This window comes from Coregonus lavaretus (genome assembly GCF_964263955.1).
Source record: "Coregonus lavaretus genome assembly, chromosome: 37".
NCBI classification, from domain to species: domain Eukaryota; kingdom Metazoa; phylum Chordata; class Actinopteri; order Salmoniformes; family Salmonidae; genus Coregonus; species Coregonus lavaretus.
In genome coordinates, this window is record NC_140024.1 from 24731609 (window position 1) to 24758419 (window position 26811).

At 45.8% G+C, this 26811-nt stretch overlaps 2 protein-coding genes across 2 annotated transcripts; one reads left to right on the forward strand and one right to left on the reverse strand.

The window, feature by feature from the left end:
* Positions 1-220: 220 nt before the first annotated feature.
* On the forward strand, positions 221-26653 carry LOC311111578 (NAD(P) transhydrogenase, mitochondrial-like). Its single transcript, XM_084154336.1, has 23 exons — positions 221-306; positions 1043-1236; positions 2382-2611; positions 3184-3401; positions 3581-3668; positions 3874-3962; positions 4147-4334; positions 4516-4649; positions 4751-4851; positions 8774-8864; positions 10340-10493; positions 10594-10755; positions 11150-11260; positions 11334-11479; positions 11699-11894; positions 14585-14818; positions 19188-19348; positions 20589-20768; positions 21182-21341; positions 23434-23515; positions 24266-24384; positions 25330-25445; positions 26168-26653. Exons 2-23 carry the CDS (start codon positions 1101-1103, stop codon positions 26312-26314), a joined length of 3243 nt encoding a protein of 1080 aa, XP_084010462.1. The 5' UTR covers positions 221-306; positions 1043-1100; the 3' UTR covers positions 26315-26653.
* Positions 5548-8631, reverse strand: LOC311111579 (lysosomal alpha-glucosidase-like). The gene has a single exon (XM_084154337.1). It carries the CDS (start codon positions 8550-8552, stop codon positions 5637-5639), a length of 2916 nt encoding a protein of 971 aa, XP_084010463.1. The 5' UTR covers positions 8553-8631; the 3' UTR covers positions 5548-5636.
* Positions 26654-26811: the final 158 nt, after the last annotated feature.

A 26811-nucleotide genomic window follows, 5' to 3' on the forward strand; every position in this document is an offset into this window, starting at 1 on the left:
ATGATATATGCAGCGTTGATTTTATAGTCAGAACTAGGAAACTCGGAAATATTTGACTTGCTAACTGGTTGTAGTTATACACGTGCCGCGTTCAACCAATTAGCAAGTCTGACATGTTTGAGTTTCCTAGTTCCGACTGGCATATGAACGCGGCAATAAACATACGATAACGAAACTTCCCTTCGTGCGGCCGCCAAATTAAAAAGTGAAGGTCGTTCCGACCAAACAAAGTTCCCTACTGTATGTTATAACTTATAAAACCTGCAACAGGAACTGATTTCCTGCGGAGACGAAAACGACCAGAAGGTTTGTAAGAAATCTTTTTGTATCTACCCTAATAAAAAAAAATTATCTTGAACTTTTCTGTTCATTCCTGCAGGAATGAATGCAAGCAACAGGCATGTCATATATGGATGCAACAGTCATGCATGGAAAAAATGTACAGCTACAGGTTGTTGTAATAGAGACTTGTGTCCCAGTTTTCCACCCCGTCTGAATTGTACTCCAATGGTGCAACAGCAGCAGAGAGAGTGAGTGTATGAATGAATTAGAGAGAGGCTGTGTGTGTGTCCTTTGAGCTGCTGCTGCCCTCTGCTCTGCTAACCCACAACATGGCATGTGGATATAATCCCTCTTTCTCTCTGCCCCAGTTTCTGCATGTAGATCTACTGCCTGCCTGCATGTCTCCAGCCTCTACCCCTACCCTACCCTTTCTGTTCCTGTCCCTACTCCCACCCAACCCCCTCCCCTGTTCCATGCTCCAGCCCAGCAGTCAGGAGTGTTCTTGTCATAACCACACAGTCATATTTCCAGATCTCGCGTAACTTTGTTTAGTGTGTATCCAGCCCTGTGTCCTGTCCTGCACAGCTGAAATGTCACACTGCCGTCGCTAGGCCCAGCAGCTGAAAAGAAAGTGTGTGTGTGTGTTCAGGACTTTCCGGGGGCAGTTAAGATAACTGGCCCGTCTGAAGAAGCAGCAAGCAGACGTAGTGTTAAAAGACGTCCCCACCTGTAACACACACACACCTGTTTGTGTCTCTAGGAGCTGTTGACCAGAGGTAGAGCTACAGGTACAGGCCAGTCCTTGAGCAGCAGTAGCCATGTCCTCTCTGCTGCGCTGTGTCTCCTGCTGCGGCTCCACTGTCACCTTGCTCCAGCAAGGTGTTCGCCACCACACACCTGGCCGACGGGCCTTCAGGACCTTCCCACAGCTCTGGAACTGTGAGCCTGCTAAAGGTAGGACACACACAGAACACACACACAACTAGAACTCCTTAACAAACACAACAACTCCTTAACACTCTATCTTGTTATAATTGTCTTATCTGTATTTTTGCCACAGTAGGCAGTCTAGGCCTGGCTGCTTGTAGTTTTATAGCTTCCCCTCTCTGTCCTACTAAAGGCATTAGGAAACTAAACAGCAGTTCAGTTAAGGACATTTTCTCCCCTGGCTGGAGCAGTGGAAAAACACCCACAGAGCAGCGACGGTTGTGTTTGGAATAGGGGTTGTTAGGGAAGTTGTTGAAATAGGAAACAATAGGACAGTGAATCAACTCAGCTAACGTTTCAGTGGGATGCTAACCTGACCGTGGCTAACTCCACTTTCTAGTGCTAACTTGCAAAGAGAACATGTAAGAGAGGTCAGTTAAAGGTGAAATGTGGATTCCGCTGTTCTGTGGCGTTTCTACTTTTTATAAACACTACCCTGTGTTGTCACTGACTGAGGTAGCGGTGCTGGTGTGTGTTGTGTGTTTGTGGGAGTTTTGTGTGTTACTGGGGGGTTTTGCGGAGCAGGGTTTGGGTCTGTGTCTGAGAGTGTGTGTGTGTGAGAGACAGAGCAGGCCTCGTCGTGGTGTGGGTACTGGCTCGCAGCCAACCAGCTGCTAATAATGTCTCTGTGCTGGGGAGGTCACCACACCGTGTAAGGACTGATATGTGAAACCTGACTCTCCACCGGCCTCTCAGGCCCAGCACACTTTCCGCTGCAGAACTACACTGTCTTGTAGTCTAACTTACACACACTACAGTAGTAGTCACTACAGCATAGTACACTACAGCCTGCCTCACTCCCTGCCTCTTCTTCCACAGTCTCATCTGCAGCCTCTTTTACCCTGAACCTGTCAGTCTCTCCCAGATTCTCAACTAGTCTTGATAATGGCAAACAGCAATGTTTTCTGAAATCAGAATTGGGTTACTCTTCATGCTGTTAATGGTAATGCTATACTCATGTCTCCCACTCATGTATCTGTACAGGTGTGTGTGTGTGCGCACTGATTCAGTGTGTGTAAATCACGCCCATTGTTTTTCCCCGTGGTGCGTTGTACCTTGTGTTGTTGTCCTCAAGTATTTGTTATAATGAGCTTGTGTGTGTGTCCATACAGGACGGCTGTATAAGGACCTGGTGGTAGGAGTTCCTAAGGAGATCTTTAAGAATGAGCGTCGTGTGGCTGTGTCCCCTGCGGGGGTGGAGCTGCTCGTCAAACAGGGCTTCAACGTCCAGGTGGAGTCTGGAGCAGGAGACCATGCTAAGTTCTCTGACCAAATGTACATAAACGCTGGAGCCTCCATCACAGACACTAACGGGGCCTTCGGATCCGACCTGGTCCTCAAGGTCAGTACTGGGCTATGGAAATCAAACTAAACTCAAACTCAGTGTGGTCAATACTGGGCTGGGAGTATATTTAAACCCAGGGCCGCAGAGTTACATCTTTGAGAGGATCGGCCTGAGCAAAGCTTTGTGCAGAATCATGGATCTACAGATCATCTTGCATTCCATTAACTACTCATCATGAGATCCAGATAAGTTATACCACACAGCTCCTAGCTCAAGCAGATCCCCTCAAACCTTCTGTTAGACAACAAAATGTGTTATGATCTATTGAGGGCCAGATCCTAACTTCAGATAGACACATGTTGAAATGGAACTTTATTGTAAACCATACTTCACACTTATAGTATGTCAATGGGAGTTTTGCACAACAAATTTAGTGAGGAATGACTTTTGCCCTGCCAATGTGTTAGGTGTAGTATAGCACTGGTGAAACCAGGTAAAGTCTTGCTGGTAGTTTGAGCTAGTAGAGGAAACAGAGCAAAATATAGCATTTCTATTTCTTAGACATTGTTGGCCATCCTACAGCCCTCGGTAACCTCTGACCCATCTTCTCTCTTGACCTTTCTCTTCAGGTGAGAGCTCCAGTGTTGAACGAGGCTACTGGGAAGCATGAGTCAGAGATGCTGAAGCCTAAGTCCACCCTGGTGAGTTTCATCTACCCAGCCCAGAACCCTGAGCTCATGGAGAAGCTGGCCCAGAGTCAGACCACCGTGCTGGCCATGGATCAAGTCCCCCGCGTCACCATCGCGCAGGGCTACGATGCACTCAGCTCCATGGCTAACATTGCAGGGTAAGGGGAGACATGCACAGAGACATGGATGCAGGCACGCAGACATGCAAGACACCCACGCATGCACAAATGCATATATACATACATACATACACACACACACACACACACACACACACAGTAACGTATATGTCTTAGCTTGTTGAACGTGTTCATAGAACTGTGTGTGTGTCCTGCAGGTACAAGGCAGTTGTTCTGGCTGCTAACCACTTTGGCAGATTCTTCACTGGTCAGATCACAGCAGCAGGGAAAGTCCCCCCAGCCAAGGTAAGTCCTTCTATAGCAGTTATATCAACTAGATCAATGTGAATGTACCTGTCAAAACTGAACAACTGTGACATCTCAGAGCATTAACTATATTATAGCATTTTGACTAACCTGTCAAAACTGAACATCTGGACTGCACTGCAGAGTCCGTGTGATCAATATAACGTCGCTGTATCTCTGACCGCTATCTTGTTAACACTTCCAGGTCCTGGTCATCGGAGGTGGAGTGGCTGGTTTGGCTGCAGCTGGAGCTGCGAAGTCTATGGGAGCTATCGTCAGAGGCTTCGATACCAGGTGAGCTACAGTCAGACTTTAATACCAGGTGAGTTGCAGTCAGAAGCTTTAATACCAGGTGAGTTGCAGTCAGAAGCTTTAATACCAGGTCAGCTACAGTACCAGATGAGCTGTAGTTAGTCTTCGATACCAGGTACAGTATTGATGATGGTGATGTTCTACGATGTTTTGTATCCACTCTCAGACCAGCAGCTCTGGAACAGTTTAAGTCGTTTGGGGCGGAGCCTTTGGAGGTGCACATTAAGGAGTCCGGGGACGGTCTTGGAGGTTACGCCAAGGAGATGTCCCCAGAGTTCATTGCAGCTGAGATGGAGCTGTTTGCCAAGCAGTGTAAAGATGTGGACATCCTCATCAGTACTGCTCTCATCCCAGGTGAACATTCATTCATTCATTCAGTATCTCATTCATTAATTCATACTCTGTCTGCTTGTTCTCTCTTTCTGTTTCTCTCCTACGTCTCTCCATCCCTTCTCTATCAATATCATTCCACTCTTTCTATCCTAATCATTTCCCTTTCTATAATGATCCGTGACTATGCCCTCTCTGTCTGTAGGTAAGCGAGCTCCCATCCTGATCAAGACAGAGATGGTGGAGTCTATGAAGGATGGCTCTGTGGTGGTGGATCTGGCTGCTGAGGCTGGAGGAAACATTGAGACCACCAAGCCTGGAGAGCTGCACGTACACAAGGTGAGGAGACCAGCTCAGGTCTGGAAGAATAATACTGTACCTAGTGTGTGTATAGTTGGAGTTTGTGTGTGTAACTGAGAGCTGTGTGTGTTTCTCCTCAGGGTGTGACACACATCGGCTTCACAGACCTGCCCAGCCGTATGCCCACCCAGGCCAGCACCCTGTACTCCAACAATGTGCTCAAACTGCTCAAGGCCATCAGGTAGAGAGACGGGTGGATGGATGGGTGGATGGATGGGTGGATGGATGGGTGGGTGGATGGATGGGTGGATGGGTGGGTGGATAGATAGACAATTTATTATGCTACTAGACATGGACAGGGACAGTAGTTTTCCCTAGGACCAATCACATTATCTGACCAGGAAAAACACCTGTCCTTTGTTATAGCCTCACATACCCTTTACATTTACATTTACATTTACGTCATTTAGCAGACGCTCTTATCCAGAGCGACTTACAGGAGCAATTAGGGTTAAGTGCCTTGCTCAAGGGCACATCGACAGATTTTTCACCTAGTCGGCTCGGGGATTAGAACATTACATTTACATTTTTTGTTTTTTAGCAGACGCTCTTATCCAGAGCGACTTACAGGAGCAATTAGGGTTAAGTGCCTTGCTCAAGGGCACATCGACAGATTTTTCACCTAGTCGGCTCGGGGACTAGAACCAGCGACCTTTCGGTTACTGGCACAACGCTCTTAACCACTAAGCTACCTGCCGCCCATTTGTAGACTGTATTTGACTGCAAGAAGCCCCCAAACAGATATAATATTTCAAACCTTGCTTATATTTGTATACAATCCCATGTCTATTATGCGTGGGGATACTTGGGAACAACGTCTTTTGACCCGAGCCCTGGTAGTACACTATATAGGGAATAGGGTGCCGTTTAGGTCACATATATAGGGAGTAAAGCAGCGGAGACCGTCAGGGAAGGAAAACCTGAACATTCCCCAAGGTCAGAATTCCCATTTTTGGGAAAAACCTGTTAGATCCAACTGATGGTGAAGTTCTGGCTGAGGTTCAGTCCTAGGTCTGTTACGGTCAACACCTGATTGGCTCTGTAGGTGAATGCAGCATCCTGGGAGTTGACCGTGACCCTGGTAGGCTCCGCCTTCACGCCATAGAAGGAGGCTGTTTCCACTGTGATGTAGGAAGCCTCCACGTGGTCGTGCAGCACCTCCGATGTCATCGTGTTCTTGACCACAGTGAACACTATGTGAGCGTACTGGTCGGTTTCGAAGGTGTCGATGCTCTCTCCGTCGTCCCAGAACAGCTCTCCTCTGGCTGAGCCGTCTTCAGACAGACTGGACACCAGGTGGAGCGGCTGACCACTGCTCACAAACAGGGTGGTGTTGGGACGCTGTGTAGGTACGACAGCTCCTTCTCTCAGGTGAAGGTTGATGTGATCTAGAGGAACCTTGAGTCTCAACTCTTCTCCTTTACTACGGATAGAATCACCCGTATAGTAGTCGTACCAGAGTCCCTGGGGGAAGTAGCCCACTACATAGTCCACACCTGGATCTAATACTGGTGTCACCATCAAACTCTTCCCCCATAGGAACTGTCTGTCTATCCCATACGTTCTCACGTCCTTGGGGAACTCGAACAGCAGAGGGCGAGCGACGGTGTGTCCGTGTGTGTGTGCACGGTGGAACAGTGTGTAAAGCAGAGGGAAGAGAGAGTAGCGTAGCAGGAGAGACTGTTTCATGGCTGAACGGGCCAGAGGGCTGAATGCTGGAGGGTCCTGAGGCCTCTGGTCGATAGCGTTGTGGTTGCGTGTGAAAGGGTAGAAGGCTCCTAGCTGTGTCCAGCGAACACACAACTCCTCCTCAGTCTGTTCACTGAAGCCACAGATATCAGCCCCCACCAGGGGAACACCCAGGAGGTTAAAGGTTAACATACCTGCTATAGAGGTGTACATGTCCTTCCAGTGACTCCTGTTGTCTCCTAGCCAGTGTCCAGAGTATCGGCCTTGACTTGGGAAGGTGGAGCGAGAGATCACAAACGCTCTCTTCCCTAACATACGCTTCAGGGCACAGGCAGACGCCTTAGCTTCTAGAAGTCCATACAGGCTGTGCATGTTGTAGTGAGACGAGGTCTTCTGGACAGCAGAGGCACACAGCGTCTTAGCCCTCAACAACCCTCCTAATATACCAGGTGTGTATGGAGGGTTCTCCAGCTTGTTGTCAGGACAACCAACGGTCGACCCGTCCACGAAGTTAGACGGCTCGTTCATGTCAATCCAGAGTCCGTCGAAGGGAACTTTGTCGTGGAACCTCTTGAGGTTGTCGTACCACCACTCATGGGTCACATGATCAGAGAAATCAGGAAACGCTGTCAGACCTGGCCACACCTTCCCGATGAGTGTGCTTCCGTCTGTGTGTTTGATGAAGACTCCTTTCCTCAGACCTTCGTCATACGGCCAGTACCCTCCTTCTGGCTGGACGCTGCTGATACCTGGGTCCAATATCATGACATAACGTTGTCCGTGGCTGTGCAGGTCTTTCACCATGTCAGGCAGGGTCGGGAAGGCCGCGGGGTCAAAGGTGAAGTCTAGACTACGGTCCATGTAGTCTATATCATTCCACTGCACATCCTGGGGTATTCCATAATTCCTCATGTTCTTGACGACGTCCCAGGTGCCATTGCTACCTCCGTAACCCCAGCGACAGAGATGGTAACCCAACGCCCAGTAGACTGGCATGGAGGGGTAACCTACGACCTCCAGATATTGTCCAATCACAGAGGCCGGATCGGGACCCAGAAAGACGTAGAAGTCCAGGATCCCACCAATGGTACGCCAGGTGATGGCAGGGCCCGGCTGGAGGGCCACGTCCATAGCGTTGCTGTTGAGCAGGAAGAATCCGTGTGCTGTCCCCGTCCCTCCTTCCTCCATGGCCAGGTAGAAGGGATGAGCCCCATACAGGTTAGTCAGCTCCATGGGCGGTGCGTCTCTAGCCCACATGGTGAGAGTGTTCCAGTGGACATCGTGTAGGAAGGAGGAGCGGTGCTCTCCCAGGCCATAGACGTACTGACTGGACAGACTGCTGGACAGCTGGAGGAATTGGTCACAGTAGAACAGAGGCGCTACCGTGGTGTTGAGGAGCACAGCTCCTGAGGAAGTTCTCTTAACGATGATGCCAAACGGCTCATTGGACAGCTCCACAGAGTAGGCGGGACTAGAAGCCTTCTCTGTGGCATTGGGCACGGTGATTGGCACCTCGAACCGCGACTCAGACGGGTCGGTGATCCTGACTCGGAGCCTGTGGTCCGTCTCATAGAGGACCTCCAGCTGTAGGGTCAGAATATCTTCAGGGTAGTAGGTCTTCACTGCCTTCACCAGAGTTCCTGACTGGCCCAACTCTGTGCTGTTAACAGACACCAGGGAGTAGGAGGGGAACCCAGGGGGGTAGAAACACCAGGGGACACCATTCCTCCCCGGGGCGGTGGAGGAGGAGGAAGAGGAGGCTGGGATGAAGCAACAGTTCCTCGCCTCACACAACTCCCTGGTCACCACCACCCCTCTCTCTGGGTAGCAGTCAAACCTCCAGGCCTCTGGGACCACTCCACAAGCCTGGGGCTCTGGTAGGGCTCTACCCCCATCTCCCCCACCCTTCCCTGGGGAGACCCTGGGCGGCGGGGCCCTGTGGGGGACGTTGTTGGATGGGGCGTGGAGCCAGAAGATGGTCCCCAGAAGCCAGACGCCACAGATCAGGAGCAGCAGGGAGCCCAGGGAGATAAGTGCCGTGGTGGCAGAACATGAGAGCCTCCGAGGCAGCAGGGGGCGCTCTGTCTCCTCTGGGTCCTTCACCTCCACCATATCCTGTGCAGGAGGCTCCTCTGAAGCAGCAGCGTTGGAGAACTGGACTTCCTCTGGACTCAGTCTCTTATAAGACACCATCTCGACTTGGAAGAGAGGGGTTTTCACAAATAATAAAACACGTTCCCACTATCTAGGTTTTTAAAATTGTACTAACATGTCGTCGTCTCTCCTTCCTAAACGTACCCATACCCTGAGTTGTTCCTGGTCAAGTCCTAAAAGGATTGGAGTTTGATAAAGGTGGTACAGTATATAAATGTGATATATTAATGTATGATTCTCATTCTGAATATCACCATCAGCCCAGACAAAGACTACTTCCATTTTGAGCCCAAAGAAGAGTTTGACCACGGGACACTGGACCACGTCATCAGAGGAACCATGGTCATGCAGGTATGTAGTATGTGTCTCTATTGAATACTGTATGTAGTATATGTCTGTTAATTTTGGTACTCATTTTTTATTTATTTAGTCTAGTCTTAGTCATTTGGACTAAAATATAATTAAGTCACATTTTTGTCATTTGAATAATGATTTAGTCTAGTTATTGTCAAAATGACGAAAACAGTGGGCCATTTTAGTCAACTAAATGCCCTTTCAATTGAGTCACATTTTAGTCACATCACATTTGTATTGCCTCATTAACCTATAGTAAACATACATCACTGACTTCCATGTGCACAAACATACATAACCTTGTCCTACCAACAGATTGTTCTGCATAACATCCTATCGCATGATTATTTTCCCAACAGCCAGATTGGCAGAAGAACACATTACTCTGCAGCAGATGATAAATCACACTCTTTGACATACTGTAGCTGTATTGGAAAAGTTTTGTCATAAGTAGTAACTAACTAACTAGCATTATCAGTCTGTTATTACCTGAGCGTATATATTGTGAGGACTCTCTTTCAGATGTCTCTTGAGGTTGGCAGTAATTTTTGCCCGTCAACTTGTGGGTGCAAACGCTGTCTTCTCCCGTGGAAACGTTGGATTCGGTTTTGTTTTAATCGACACAATAAGTAAAGTGTCTCCAAAGTAGGTGAATCAGTCACACTGACACTGAAGAAAGCAGGGAGGTTTAAACGTGATATTTCACTCCAAAATCAAAGTTAGTCAGATCTTATCTGTTGAATGAGTCGAAGAGTCCACGTCCCATCATGCTCAGACTTTCTCTGCCTCCCAGATGGCACCCTATGGGCCCTGGTCAAAAGTAGTTCACTATATAGGGAATAGGGTGCCATTTGGGACGCAGGCTGTGAATTCTGAGTGAAGCGTCACCATGACCCATAAGCCACCCTGCTATGGTTTCTCAGAGCTGGAACCCAGCTGGCTGCACATAGCACAGCTTACGTGAGAAACAGGAATGCTTGTTATGAAATATATTTTTTAAATGCACTTTTCCAGGAATGTCTTGATTTGACAGTTTTGACACTTTGACAGTGTTTATGGCAGACTAGAGGCAGAGAAAGCACAAGGCGTATCACCTTACCACGTATTAAACAAAGAATTATTCATGCTATTTAAATGTGGATTTTTCTCGGTTGCTATGTTCCATCGTTATATCCCCGTGGTTGTTACTCAGGTTCCTTAGGTAGACAGATAAAAGACACCTCAACTGGCACATGATCGGTCAGTGTCTTATTTTCAACCTTGCATGCCATAGAAACTCACTTAAAAAAAAGAAAATATTCCAATTAAATCCATGACATGATCCCTCCATTTCTAACAATAACCTCAATTGCTCACGTGTTTCTCAATGTGTGTATTCCTCTACTGTTGTGGATTTGTCATTTTGTGTATTTCTCATCTTGTGTGTTTTCTTATATAGTGTATCTCTCACATTGTGTTTGTCACATCTCCAGGAGGGCAAGAACCTGTTCCCGTCCCCCCAACCTAAGACACAGCCCCCAGCCGCTCTAGTCAAACAGAAGAGTGTAGCAGAGCTAGCGGCAGAGAAGGCAGCTGTGGTCTCACCCTTCCAGAAGACCTTGACCAACGCTGGTGTCTACACCGCAGGTCAGACACACACTCACAACGCACATACACACACACACACACACACACACACACACATGCCCTAAATCCCTCCCTCTCTGCTGACCTCTCCTGTCCCCAGGTCTCTCCACATGTCTGGCTCTGGGCTTGGCAGCGCCCAACGCAGCCTTCACCCAGATGGTCACCACCTTCGGCCTGGCCGGCATTGTGGGATACCACACGGTGTGGGGCGTTACCTCCGCCCTCCACTCACCACTCATGTCCGTCACCAATGCCATCTCAGGTAAGAGGTCAGGGCTCAAACAGGTTCACTGATGGGTCGTATTCATTCGTGCACACCTTAGCAAAATGTAGCAAAACGCTTTGCAATGGAAAAACAAGCTTTTATTGGACACGTTTCGGCAGTTCCTCCTCGATTCGATCAGTTTTCAGCTGTTTGGTGTCTAGTGAATATGACCCTGGTGTGTCAGTAGGTAATGGTCAAATGACACACTATTCTCCATATGTGGTGTGTCTGTAGTATTGAGCTGTATAGTGTAATAAAGCCCTGTGTTTTTCTCCCTCTAAGAAACCCCTGCAGAAACTGTTACATTATTCAATTACTTTACTCCTTCAAGCACCTGGACTTTGAATGAACAAGGTGTGTGAACATGTGTTGTCTTCTCTCCCCATGGCAGGTCTGACTGCTGTGGGTGGTCTGGTCCTGATGGGGGGAGGTCTCCACCCCTCCTCCTTCCCCGAGAGCCTGGCTCTGGCTGCAGCCTTCGTCTCCTCCATCAACATCGCAGGTCCGGCACACACACGACACTCACTCAGTCACACACTCAGTCACTCACTCACTGTCTCTCTCTGTCCTCCCAGGTGGTTTCATGATCACCCAGAGGATGCTGGACATGTTTAAGCGTCCTACAGACCCTCCAGAGTACAACTACCTGTACGGTCTGCCAATAGGAGTCTTCATAGGAGGCTACGGGGCCTCTGTGGCTGCTGGCTTCCACATCGAGCAGGTGACACTGATGTGCTGTTATTGTTGTTGTTGAAGTGCTGTTCTACAGATGATGTAACTACCTGGGGTTAGGATGTGCTATCTGTGTTGTTACATTGTACTTTGTTGTGTAGGTGTATTGCATTGTGTAACACTGTGTATTCCAGATGATGTACAAAGGGCCTGGTATGTGCTTTGTGGCGGTGTTGTGTTAGAATGTGTTATATTTTGTGTGTTCCAGATGATGTACCTGGGGTCTGGTATGTGCTGTGTGGGAGCATTGGCAGGGCTGTCTTCACAGGGCACCAGTCGTCTGGGTAATGCCCTGGGCATGATGGGGGTAGCAGGGGGCATCGCTGCCACCCTTGGCTCCCTGAAGCCCTCTCCTGAGCTGCTGGCACAGATGAGTGCTGCCATGGCCACCGGAGGAACCCTGGGTACGTAGACCTGCTACACCACACAGCCATATACAGATACATACCATGTCAAATCTAATCAAAATGTATTGAAAGTGCGTTTAAACATCTAAAAATACCATATGATCCAAATGGAAACTAAAAAGCCCATAGCCACCGGAAGAACACTGGGTATGTAGGCCCTTCCTCCAAGACCATAGGCTTAATCCATTTCCAGGAAACAGGCCCATATAAAGTCAACTTTTCCAGCTAGATGCCATGTTTCTACCTCTGAACTTTTCATTCTGCCATTGGTGATGAGAATTTTGGTCTGGAAAACACAGGCAGAAAAGTCTAGAAATATCTGATCTCAAACACCATTCCACATTTGTTTAAAAGCGTATAAAACCATGATTCATGTTTTTACATGTTATCGACTTTGCATCTTATTTCTGAAGTCTTTGAAAAATGAGTGTGAATTATTAAAACTATGATGGACCATCCATCATGCTGTCTAGATTTAGAGAAATAACATGTTCTGATATCTTCAAGGCATCAGAGTGTACTTAGTAGTTGTGTGTGTGTGTGTGTACTTTAGGAGTGGTGTGTTATGATGAATGATGTTATTATTCTGTTAGGCCCTGGCAGCTGTCGGACATGCATACACACACAAACAGGGCGTGTGTTAATGCAGTCTTAGATTAGTAATATTATCCTTTAGAGAAAACTAGCTCTTATTTTATTAGGGTTTTTGACAACACTGTTTAGAGCGTGCCTCCAGACTATTCTGTTACTTTTTATGTTAATGTCCAATATGAATACAAAAGTAATTCAGTACAGATGGTTGCCTTTCCACCAAATACAGTATGTTGTAGCACTAGGAGTTAGTCCAACTCTATGTGAAGCACTGTGAGACTAGGAGAAAATACTTCCATAGAAAGGGTCTTATACATTTGGTCACCTTCAGAGATTCAGGGCAGTTTTTTTTTGTGACTGAATTCCAAATCAACTGCTAGGACCTACAGCCTCAGTACTTACAGTTGAAGTCGGAAGTTTACATACACTTAGGTTGGAGTCATTAAAATTCGTTTTTCAACCACTCCACAAATTTCTTGTTAACAAACTAGTTTTGGCAAGTCGGTTAGGACCTCTACTTTGTACATGACACAAGCAATTTTTCCAACAATTGTTTAGAGACAGATTATTTCACTTATAATTCACTGTATCACAATTCCAGTGGGTCAGAAGTTTACATACACTAAGTTGACTGTGCCTTTAAACAGCTTGGAAAATTCCAGAAAATGATGTCATGGCTTTGGAAGCTTCTGATTGACTCAAATTATGTCAATTAGCCTATCGGAGGTGTACCTGTGGATGTATTTCAAGGCCTACCTTCAAACTCAGTGTCTCTTTGCTTGACATCATGGGAAAATCAAAAGAAATCAGCCAAGACCTCAGAAAAGTAATTGTAGACCTCCACAAGTCTCGTTCATCCTTGGGAGCAATTTCTAAACGCCTGAAGGTACCACGTTCATCTGTACAAACAATAGTATGCAAGTATAAACACCATGGGACCACGCAGCCGTCATACCGCTCAGGAAGGAGATGCGTTCTGTCTCCTAGAGATGAACGTACTTTGGTGCGAAAAGTGCAAATCAATCCCAGAACCACAGCAAAGGACCTTATGAAGATGCTGGAGGACACGGGTACAAAAGTATCTATATCCACAATAAAACAAGTCCTATATCAACATAACCTGAAAGGCCGCTCAGCAAGGAAGAAGCCACTGCTCCAAAACTGCCATAAAAAAGCCAGACTACGGTTTGCAACTGCACATGGGGACAAAGATCGTACTTTTTGGAGAAATTTCCTCTGGTCTGATGAAACAAAAATAGAACTGTTTGGCCATAATGACAATCGTTATGTTTGGAGGAAAAAGGGGGATGCTTGCAAGCCGAAGAACACCATCCTACCGTGAAGCACGGGGGTGGCAGCATCATGCTGTGGGGGTGCTTTGCTGCAGGAGGGACTGGTGCACTTCACAAAATAGATGGCATCAAGAGGAAGGAAAATTATGTATATATATTGACGCAACATCTCAAGACATCAGTCAGGAAGTTAAAGCTTGGTCGCAAATGGTTCTTCCAAATGGACAATGACCCCAAGCATACTTCCAAAGTTGTGGCAAAATGGCTGAAGGACAACAAAGTCAAGGTATTGGAGTGGCCATCACAAAGCCCTGACCTCGATCCTATAGAAAATGTGTGGGTAGAACTGAAAAAGCGTGTGCGAGCAAGGAGGCCTACAAACCTGACTCCGTTACACCAGCTCTGTCAGGAGGAATGGGCCAACATTCACCCAACTTATTGTGGGAAGCTTGTGGAAGGCTACCCAAAACGTTTGACCCAAGTTAAACAATTTAAAGGCAATGCTACCAAATACTAATTGAGTGTATGTAAACTTCTGACCCACTGGGAATGTGATGAAACAAATAAAAGCTGAAATAAATAATTCTCTACTATTATTCTGACATTTCACATTCTTAAAATAAAGTGGTGATCCTAACTGACCTAAGACAGGGAATTTTTACTCAGATTAAATGTCAGAAATTGTGAATTTGGCTAAGGTGTATGTAAACTTCAGACTTCAACTGTATATAGAACTGAAGGTGTCTGTGTTTTCCCCTGTGCCCCACTGCGTGTTTCTGAATCTCTGCTACTCTGCTTCCCCAGGTCTGACCATTGCTAAGCGTATTGAGATCACAGACCTCCCCCAGCTGGTAGCTGCCTTCCACAGCCTGGTAGGTCTGGCTGCAGTGCTAACCTGTGTGGCAGAGTACATGATCGAGTATCCCCACCTGGACGTGCACCCTGCAGCCAACATGGTGAAGACTGTGGCCTACCTCGGCACATACATCGGAGGGGTCACCTTCAGCGGGTCACTGGTGGCATATGGCAAGCTGCAAGGTAATGTGGACAGCCATTAACACACGTGAATGCAGACAGACAGACACACACACACACACACACACACACACGCACACACTCTGAGCTCTCTGTCCTGTGGTACTGATTGCCTCCTTTGATCTAGCCAAAGCTCAAGATCCCATGGGAAATCCAGGCCAGGATGGTGTGTGTGTGTTTGTGTGTATGGCTGATTATTGCGTGCCTGACAGAGTGGAAGGGCCGGGAGGCTTTATAGGAATTCTATGTGGGAAAGGTAACAGTTGTTAAAGGAAAAATCCACCCAAAACCCCTCATTCCTATAATTTACTGTGTTAAATAACACTATGTGAGAACAATATTTTTTGTGGAACAAATGTTTCATTTTGTCATTATAATAAGGTTGGTAGAAACGTGAAAATTGTTGTGGAAATATGTTGCAGCTCAAGTAGACTACAAAATCCACAATGCAATGCTCTATATGGGTTGGCTAGCTAGCTAGCGAACTTAGCTACACACAATAATACCAACTGCACTATCAATTTAGGAGTCACCCTGGACTGAAGAGCAAGACCAATAGAATAAATGTGCTAGACCCTCTGTTAAATTACACATTTCTCGAGGTACGATCACTGGTTCATTCGAGAGAAGACAACCTCCAGAGTTATGACCTCGGCCAGTATTGAAATCTGACATGTATGATAGACGTTTTTGCGATCTAAAAGTCGTATTCCTATTAACTTCCAGGGTAGTGAGAGCAGCGTTATCACAATTCTACGTCATACCGGCTGAATTTCTGCGTGCTTTGAAAGCCAATAACTCAGATACACATGAAAACATGAAATGACCTAGGGAATCGATAGAACATCACACAAAGATGCACAAAAACAATATAGCATTCAAAATGGGTGAATATTTTCCTTAAGTTGGGGGGGGCTGCTTCTCTAAGGAGGGAAGTCCTTCTGGCCCACATATGAGAAATGGTTGTCTGTCTATCTATTGCGATTAGAAACTGGCAGTTCTCTGTTCCCTGTGTGATCACTGGTAATGAGAGACAGACTGAAGGCAGGAGTCCCTGCCAGATCTGTGGTCTGTTATCAGTATAATACAACACTCCACCTGGCCTCCACCCCTCACTCTAATCAATGTGATATATCAATACAACCCCCCACCTGGCCTTCACCCCCTCACTCTAATCAATGACATTTGTATTTATTCCAGCGAAATTAAGGCAGTTATACATTTTAAAAACATTACAATACATTCATAACAGATTTCACAACATATTAAGTGTGTGCCCTCAGGCCTCTACTCTACTACCACATATATCTAACATAAAATCCATGTTTACGTGTGTATAGTGCGTATGTTATTGTGTGTTTGTATGCATGTGTCTATGTTTGTGTTGTTTCACACTCCCTGCTGTTCCATAAGGGGGATTTGTATCTGTTTAAAAAATAATCAAATTTACTTGATGTGGATTAGAGTTCCATGTAGTCATGGCTCTATGTAGTACTGTGCGCCTCCCATAGTCTGTTCTTGACTTGGGGACTGTGAAGAGACCTCTGGCATGTCTTGTGGGGTATGCATGGGTATGCTGTGTGCCAGTAGTTCAAACAGACAGCTCGGTTCATTCAACATGTCAATACCTCTCACAAATACAAGTAGTGATTAAGTCAATCTCTCCTCCACTTTGAGCCAAGAGAGATTGACATGCATATTATTAATGTTAGCTCTCTGTGTACATCCAAGGGCCAGCCGTGCTGCCCTGTTCTGAGCCAAATGCAATTTTCCTAAGTCCCACTGTGGCACCTGACCATACGACTGAACAGTAGTCCAGGTGCGACAAAACTAGGGCCTGTAGGACCTGCCTTGTTGATAGTGCTGTTAAGAATGCAAAGCAGTGCTTTATTATAGACAGACTTCTCCCCATCCTAGTTACTGTTGTATCAATATGTTTTGACCATGACGACAGTTTACAATCCAGGATTACGCCAAGCAATTTAGTCTCCTCAACTTGCTCAATTTCCACATTATTCATTACAAGATTTAGTTGAGGTTTAGGGTTTAGTAAATGATTTGTCCCAAATACAGCCATTCTGAAACTAACTGCAGCTCTTTTGTTAAGTGTTGCTGTCATTTCAGTCACTGTGGTAGCTGACGTGTATAGCGTTGAGTCATCTGCATACATAGACACACTGGCTTTACTCAAAGCCAGTGACATGTCGTTAGTAAAGATTGAAAAAAGTAAGGGGCCTAGACAGCTGCCCTGGGGAATTCCTGATTCTACCTGGATTTTGTTGGAGAGGCTTCCATTAAAGAACACCCTCTGTGTTCTGTTAGACAGGTAACTCTTTATCCACAATATAGCAGGGGGAGTAAAGCCAAAACACATACGTTTTTCCATCATTAGACTATAATCGATTTAATGTCAAAACAAAAACAAAACAGCCCCCACAATCTTTTTATCATCAATTTCTCTCAGCCAAACATCAGTCATTTGTGTAAGTGCTGTGCTTGTTGAATGTCCTTCCCTATAAGCGTGCTGAAAGTCTTGTCAATTTGTTTACTGTGAAATAGCATTTTATCTGGTCAAACACCATTCTTTCCAAAAGTTTACTAAGGGTTGGTAACAGGCTGATTGGTTGGCTATTTGAGCCAGTTAAGGGGGCTTTACTATTCTTAGGTAGGGGAATAACGTTTGCTTACTTCCAGGCCTGAGGGCACACACTTTCTAGTAGGCTTAAATTTAAGATATGGCAAATCGGAGTGGCAATATAGTCTGCCATTATCCTCCAGTAATTTTCCATCCAAGTTGTCAGACCCCGGTGGCTTTTCATTGTTGATCGACAATAATACTTTTTCCACCTCTTCCACACTTACTTTACGGAATTCAAAATTACAATGCTTGTCTTTCATAATTTGGTCAGATATACTTGGATGTGTAGTGTCTGCGTTTGTTGCTGGCATGTCATGCCTAAGTTTGCTAATCTTGCCAATGAAAAAATAATTGAAGTAGTTGGTAATATCAGTGGGTTTTGTAATGAATGAGCCATCTGATCCAATGAATGATGGAGCTGAGTTTGCCTTTTTGCCCAACATTTCATTTAAGGTACTCCAAAGCGTTTTTTAAATCATTCTTAATGTCATTTATCTTTGTTTCATAGTGTCGTTTCTTCTTTTTATTCAGTTTAGTCACATGATTTCTCAATTTGCAGTACGTTTGGCAATCGGTTGTACAGCCAGACCTATTTGCCATCGCTTTTGCCTCATCCCTCTCAACCATACAATTTTTCAATTTCTCATCAATCCACGGGGATTTAACAGTTTTTACAGTCATTTTCTTAATGGGTGCATGCTTATTAGTAACTGGGATAAGCAATTTCATAAATGTGTCAAGTGCAGCGTCTGGTTGCTCGTCATTACACACCACAGACCAACAAATATTCTTCACATCAACAACATAGGAATAACTACAGAACTTCTTGTATGACCTCTTATACACAATATTAGGCCCAGCCTGTGGAACTTTGGTTTTCCTAGATATGGCTACTATATTGTGATCACTACATCCGATGGATTAGGATAATGCTTTCAAACAAATTTCTGCAGCATTAGTAAAGATATGATCAATACATGTTGATGATTTAATTCCTGTACTGTTTGTAACTACCCTGGTAGGTTGACTGATACCAGGTTGCAGGCACTAGTTACAGTTTGAAGCTTTCTCTTGAGTGGGCAGCCTGATGAAAGACAGTCAATATTTAAATCACCCAGAAAGTATACCTCTCTATTGATATCACATATATTATCAAGCATTTCACACATGTTATCCAGATACTGACTTTTAGCACTTGGTGGTCTAAAGCAGCTTCCTACCAGAATGGGCTTTAGGTGAGGTAGGTGAACCTGTAGCCATATTACTTCAACAGTATTTAACATGAGATCCTCTCTAAGCTTTACAGGAATGTGGTTCTGAATATAGACCGCAACACCGCCCCCATTGGCATTTCTGTATTTTCTGTAAATGTTATAACCTTGTATTGCTACCACTGTATCATCAAATATATTATCTAAGTCAGTTTCAGAGATTGTCAGAATATGAATGTCATCTGTTACAAGCAAATTATTGATTTCACTCACCTTGTTTCTTAAGCTACATATGTTAACGTGGGCTATTTTTAAAACTTTTCTGGGATGCTTGATTATTTTTCTTGCTTTACTGGGAAGCTTAGCAGAGGTAGACATACCCAGGATTCCCTGCTCCATTCCGCCTCTCTCTGTTCCCAATTTCCAGTTCAGAATGATAAATTCCCAGTTCCAAGTTCAGAGTTTTGAATTCCGAGTTCCGTGTGCAGTATTGTGAATATTGTTCTGTATTCCCTCCTGTCAGGCGTTCTGAACTCCGCCCCGCTGATGTTGCCGGGGCGTCACATGATGAACGCCGGTTTGATGACGGCATCTGTCGGCGGTATGATTCCCTTCATGCTCAGTACCGACTACGCTACTGGCATGGGCTGTCTGGTTGGAGTGTCTGGACTTTCCACCATCATGGTGAGAACATGGCTAAAGCTGCAATGTTTTATACAGACATGGTGAAGAAACACCGGCAATGACCAATAGTGTTATTCAGCTCTAATCAGAATAAGAAAAATGACACTCAACAATGTTGGTGGGACTGACCTTGATAAAGGCTAAACAATCTACAGCAGGGGTCGGCAACAGGCGGCCCGTGGGCCAAAACTGGCCCCCGAGTGTTGTTTATTTATTTCATAGTTAATTTTTTTGGGCCCCCCGGATGTTTTTAGTAAAAATTTCAACATTTCAAAAAATAACCAGGAATTCTTCAAAAAATATGTTTAATTGAGAATCTCTTCCCAAGTATTCCCACAAATAAAAAAAGAGACGTGATCGTGTCTCAAGTCAATCAAGGTATGAAATTATTGTTATTTTCAAATACAATCTCTTTTTGGGCTTAGTTAAGATCAATTTGCAGTGTAAAAATTATTATAATTGTTTTCCGGCCCATTCGCTCCAACAAAAATGGGCCCACGTCTTAATCTAGTTGCCTACACCTGATCTACAGGAAATAACACAGTATCATACAAATTCTGTGAGGGGTTTATCTAGTGACTACCCAGCAAACCAAAATTGGCTCTGTAAAAGTTTCCAGAACAGTCATTAGGTTGTAGCAAATGCTCTCATAACACAAAAACGGTCCAGTTGTGCTGATGATTATACAATGTTTGTATAAAAAATGTGCCTGATGTTGCAAGAACATTGCTCTCATATTTCGTTGTGGCAGTATGTTCTAAAAACAGTACAGGTGCATTGTTATTTCCTTACCAGGAAACCTAATGAGAACGTTTGGGGAATGTTCTGTGGTGGTTATTACAGATGTTGTGCACAACATGTTTGTGAATGTTAGGAATACATTCCAAGAATATTTCATTTAAAACATAACAAATAAATACAAAATAACTTTCTTTGAATGATTTTGGGATGTTATCATCCTAATGTTAGATCAAAAACGAACTAGAACTTAATGGGAATCTTAGCTAATGTTCTGGGAATGTTCCCGGTTTGATGGAGAGAGTTCCAAGATTCTAGTAACTTTCCCAAAAATCCAGGTTGGAAGATTATCCAGAAATCCAGGTTGGAAGATTACTGGAATCAGTGGGGAATAAGCAGGAAATCCAGGGATCCTCCAACTAGGATTTCTGGAAAACCTTGGAATTTTGCAACCCTATTGGTGACTGTGAAGAGTGTCCTGACGGTGATTGTGTTCTTGTAGGGCGTAACCCTGACAATGGCCATCGGGGGCGCTGACATGCCCGTGGTCATCACTGTGCTCAACTCCTACTCTGGTTGGGCGCTGTGTGCCGAGGGATTCCTATTGGACAACAACCTCATGACCATCGTAGGAGCTCTCATTGGCTCCTCGGGTGCTATCCTCTCCTACATCATGTGTGTGGTGAGTACTGCTAAACACACGCACTCACTCACACACACACTCACTCTCTCAGCCCCTCTCTCTCACTCACACACTCACTCTCTCAGCCTCTCTCTCTCACTCACACACTCACTCTCTCAGCCTCTCTCTCTCACTCACACACACTCACTCTCTCAGCCTCTCTCTCTCTCACTCACTCTCTCAGCCTCTCTCTCTCACTCACACACACTCACTCTCTCAGCCTCTCTCTCTCACTCACACACTCACCTGCCAGTCAGGCAGCCTTGTCATCTTAGTTTTGCTCTTGCAGTTTGAGATTTTTTTTACAGGAATGATGTTTTTGGAATTCGTCAAAAGATTTGGCGCCTTCCCCATAGAGATACGATATTATATAAATGTTGTATTTAATCCTGGGTACACAACGCTCTTTCTAGGCAATGAACCGTTCCCTGCCCAACGTGATCCTGGGAGGGTTTGGTACCAGCTCCACGGCGGGGGGGAAACCCATGGAGATCACGGGCACCCACACAGAGGTCAACGTGGACCAGTCCATCGAACTCATCAAAGAGGCCAACAGCATCATCATCACACCAGGTACACACAGACACAAACACACACGCAGCACAAATGCAATCATGCGTGCGCACAACAGGCATGTTCTGGGAAGGGTTCAGAGGTAGTCTGATGTAACACACCTGTGTATCAGTGTTCATCACTGTAGGAGGGTTGTGTGCTGAGTCATGTATCTCTATATGTCTCTGTCTGTGTTCTGCTCTCCTCCCCAGGCTGAACTCTACTACCAGATAAGAAAATGTAGTATATGTAGGATCTAGCATAGAGGGGTTGTAATGAAACCTAGCATAACATCTGTATTGGAGCCTGACAGACAGGTACAGGGAATGTCCAGTAGAGGGTGTGGTTTGTCTATGTCCCTGTGAAGCGGAGCTAGCTTGTCCGCCAGGCAGGCAGTCAGACAGACCTCTGAGTTAACCGGTAGTATAGAAGACTACAGTGGCCCAGGGGTCAGAGGGTTAAAGGTCAGGGGGATTTGTTCCAAACGAAGTTGATTAGTTGTTTAATCAACATACAGCACTGGCCTCTCACCGCTCACCTCTCAACTCTACCCAGTATCAGAACACACACACACCTCTACCCAGTACGCTGATAACCCTGGACAGAGTTAATCAGGCAGGCATTAGACAGACCCATGGGAGGGGGGGTGAAGAAGAGGTCATGCGTGCTAGAGGAACCTGTGTAACTCACACACACATAACCCCCCGCCCATAACACACACACACATAACCCCCCGCCCATAACACACACACACATAACCACCCGCCCATAACACACACACACACACATAACCCCCCGCCCCATAGCACACACACAACCCCCCGCCCATAACACACACATAACCCCCCGCCCATAGCACACACACACATAACCCCCCCGCCCATAACACACACACACACATAACCCCCCGCCCCATAGCACACACACACATAACCCCCCGCCCCATAGCACACACACACATAACCCCCCACCCATAACACACACACACACACATAACCCCCCACCCATAACACACACACACACATAACCCCCCCCGCCCATAACACAAACACACATAACCCCCCGCCCATAACACACACACACACACATAACCCCCCCCACCCATAACACACACACACACACATAACCCCCCACCCATAACACACACACACACATAACTCCCCCCGCCCATAACACAAACACACATAACCCCCCGCCCATAACACACACACACACACATAACCCCCCACCCATAACACTTACAGGCAGGGGAAAGGGGTTTCCTCGCACGCACACCCCCCAGACGGTAGAAATCCTATGATTTAAGACAGAAGGGAGAGAGGAGAGATGGAAGAGAATGGGTAAAGAGGGAAGAGAGGGGGGGAGAGTTGGAGGGAGAGAAGAGGGGGGGGAAAGATGAGGGAGAGTTGGAGGGGGAGAAGAGGGGGGGAAAGATGAGGGAGAGTTGGAGGGGGAGAAGAGAGTAGGGGGGGGGGGGGGGATGAGGGGAAGAAGAGAGGGCGAAATGGGGAAAGAGGAGGTGAATATTGGGAGAGAGGAGGGGTAAGAGGGGATACTATAGCCTTGGTCAGGAGAGGAGATGAGAACAAATTGTTTCAAACAGACCTTACTCACTTCTGTTTTTAGTCTTCCATGAATAACCTCTGCATAAAGTTACCTTTATCATTTATCTGGTCATTAAGTTACCTCTATCGCTTATCTGGTCATTAAGTTACCTCTATCGCTTATCTGGTCGACATTATATTTCTCGACTATGTCTTGGAAAAGGTCACATCAACCTGAAACATCAAACACATTAAATGTAGACTCAGCGTTATGACGTTGCCACGAGCAGCATCGCAGATATTAAGATGAGCATGATGCAAGACCTTGCTCTCACACAGTCACACAGAGTATATGCGCGACTGCTACAGCATGGTAGCTACGGGACCAAAACAGTGGAGAGGTTTAGCCTCGTGCTTCAACACTCTTAGTTGTGGAAATCGGCCCGATATTCTGTTTACTTCGTGCGTCGCTGAGTCTACCTTTAACAGTAAAACTTTAACTTAACGTACAGTGATACTGTGATGTGTAGGTTGGGGTCTGCTTATAACACTAGTGTCTGTGTGTGTAGGTTGGGGTCTGTGTGCGGCTAAGGCACAGTACCCCATCGCTGACATGGTGAAGATGCTGGTAGAGCAGGGCAAGACTGTCAGGTAGGTCCTCACAATACATCTCTCTGTCTCCTCAATCATCCCTCTTTCTCTCTCCTCAATCATCCCTCTCTCTGTCTCCTCAATCATCCCTCTCTCCTCAATCATCCCTCTCTCCTCAATCATCCCTCTCTCCTCAATCATCCCTCTTTCTCTCTCTCCTCAATCATCCCTCTCTCTGTCTCCTCAATCATCCCTCTTTCTCTCTCTCCTCAATCATCCCTCTCTCTGTCTCCTCAATCATCCCTCTCTCCTCAATCATCCCTCTTTCTCTCTCTCCTCAATCATCCCTCTTTCTCTCTCTCCTCAATCATCCCTCTCTCTGTCTCCTCAATCATCCCTCTCTTCTCAATCATCCCTCTTTCTCTCTCTCTCTCTCTCTCTCTCTCTCTCTCTCTCATATCCCTCTTTCACTGTCCTTTATTTTAGTTGGGTACCATCAGACCTCCTGTCACAGAGTGAGATAACGATATCTTTCTGTATTAGTCTGAGTTCTAAAATAACATTATTTCCAGTTAGTTTTACTTATCCTACTGACCATCTTGAATTTCCTGGTCAGGAACACTGGCAGGTCACCTCTTATGTTCAAGGAAGACAAAACACATCTGGGTCTAAAAGCTTTAGTGGAAAACATCTTTATTCTCCAAATACAGAGCAAAGCTGTTAAGCCCTGACTGACTGAGGGATTGCATGTAGACATTATTAATGCGTGTGCGTGTTTTTCTGCGTGTTTGTGTGCACGTGTGTCTCTAGGTTTGGTATCCACCCTGTGGCAGGTCGTATGCCCGGCCAGCTGAACGTGCTCCTGGCTGAGGCTGGAGTTCCATATGACGTGGTTCTGGAGATGGATGAGATCAATGAGGACTTCAAAGGTCAGAACACTCACACTCACACTGATCAATATACTTAACAAAAATATAAACGCAACATGTAAAGTGTTGGTCCCATTATTCATGAGCTGAAACAAAAGATCCCAGAAATGTTCCATACGCACAAAAGGCTTATGTCTCAAAAATGTTGTGCATAAATTAGTTTACATCCCTGTTAGTGAGCATTTATCCTTTGCCAGGATAATCTGTCCACCTGACAGGTGTGGCATTTCAAGAAGCTGATTAAACGATTAAACAGCATGATCATTACACAGGTGCACCTTCTGCTGGGGACAGTAAAAGGCTACTCTAAAATTTGTCACACAACACAATGCCACAGATGTGTCAACTTTTGAGGGTGTGTGCAATTGGCATGCTGACTGCTGGAATGTCCAACAGAGCTGTTGCCAGAAAATGTAATGTTTATTTCTCTACCATAAGCCGCCTCCAACGTAGTTTTAGAGAATTTGGCAGACCACGTGTAACCACGCCAGCCCAGGACCTCCACATCCGGCTTCTTCAGCTGCAGGATCGTCTGAGGGGGGGTGCTGAGGAGTATTTCTGTCTGTAATAAAGCCCTTTTGTGGGGAAAAACTCATTCTATTTGGCTGGGCTTGGCTCCCCAGTGGGTGGACCTGGCTCCCAAGTGGGTGGGCCTATGCCCACCCATGGCTGCGCCAATGCCCATTCATGTGAAGTCCATAGATTAGGGCCTAATGAATTTATTTAAATTGATTGATTTCCTTCTATGAACTGTAACTCAGTAAAATCGTTGAATTTGTTGCATGTTGCGTTTTTATATTTTTGTTTAATCGATTTGATCATAACAACCAGCAGGCATCCCTCAGACACTTGGTTGTGTTTGTAGCGCTGCCTGGCTGGGTCCATCCATAGTTCCGCCAGGGTCTCTACTGGTTTTACTGAATGTCTGGTGTGTGTGTCCCACAGAGACGGACCTGACACTGGTGGTGGGTGCTAATGACACAGTGAACTCAGCAGCCCAGGAGGACCCCAACTCCATCATCGCTGGCATGCCAGTCCTGGAGGTCTGGAAGTCCAAACAGGTAGGGAAGGAAGAAGATAGTGTAAGAGTATTAGTACAGGGCCCTCTCACTGGTTTACGGAAGGAAGGATGCATAATATGGCCTTGTTGTTCTCCAGTGTTGAGGACTAAGCACTCCTACGCTTTGGGTGACAAGGGCTCTCACAGGTAGAGCATAAAATGAGCTTGTGAAGTGCACTGTCATACTTCTGTTCCTCTGTAGGGGATTGTGATGAAGGGGCTCTGGGACTAGTTACAAATATATATAATTCTGACACTTTATTTCCACCAGCCATACTCAACAGGTGGACTGTGGTTCAAATCCGGACCCAGAATAGGGTCAATACAGAATGCGGGTCCCAAACATTTTTTATTTTTTTTATTCGGGCCTTGACCCCTGGTATCATATGAACACGGCAAAATGTGTAGAATTGCAGGAAATTAGCTGCACATTTTTCTCTCTGCCAACAAGAGGGGTGTGAACCGTTTGGGGTTGTGAGGTGGGGGTTTGTTACTACGCCGATAAATGACAATATATGGACCTTTTCCGCGTAGGAAATTTGTGTGACCGGACCTTCTCAAATAGTACTTCCGTACCCGATTTAGACAGTTGGAAACAGAGGGGGAGACAGGCAAGTGGGAGGAAGGGTGGACATGGGGATCAAACCCCGGTCTCCGGTGGGAAGAGGAATATAAAACGTGATGTTAGCCATTGTCTCACCCGTTCCCCTCCCTGTACTGTAGGTGATTGTGATGAAGAGGACCATGGGTGTGGGCTATGCTGCTGTAGACAACCCCATCTTCTACAAGCCCAACACATCCATGCTGCTGGGAGACGCCAAGAAGACCTGCGACACACTACAGGCCAAGATCAGAGAGGCCTACTACTAGAACACAAGGAGAGATGGACAGTACAGCACACACACACTCCCCATTGGCTTTACGGATGGATTTATTTGTCGTTAATCCAGATGCAGGTGTATGGTTCTGTTAAGATTAGGAAACAACAATCGCAACGTAGAGTATTTTTACACTTAGTGGCTTGATGATTGAGGTCCTCAGTACATGTAATGATTATTGGATGTTGGACTGTGATGATGATGTTGAACCAAAGGTGTGGAAGCGACTATGAAATTACTTCTTTAAATTGGAGAAATTTAATTATTTAAATTAACCCATTCTGCATGCACTGCCTGCCCTGATTTGTAAATAAAAATATGTTTAAATGTGATCTCTGTCGGCTAGAGTTCCCTATTCAATTGCATCTGTAAGAGCTTGTCAGGTATAATTTCACACGCTGCCATTGAATCATTGAGCAGCACCATTTGGAGATGTAGCTAACGGTAGATTGGCTCTCAACAAGTAAACACCAGCAGCTCCAAACCAGC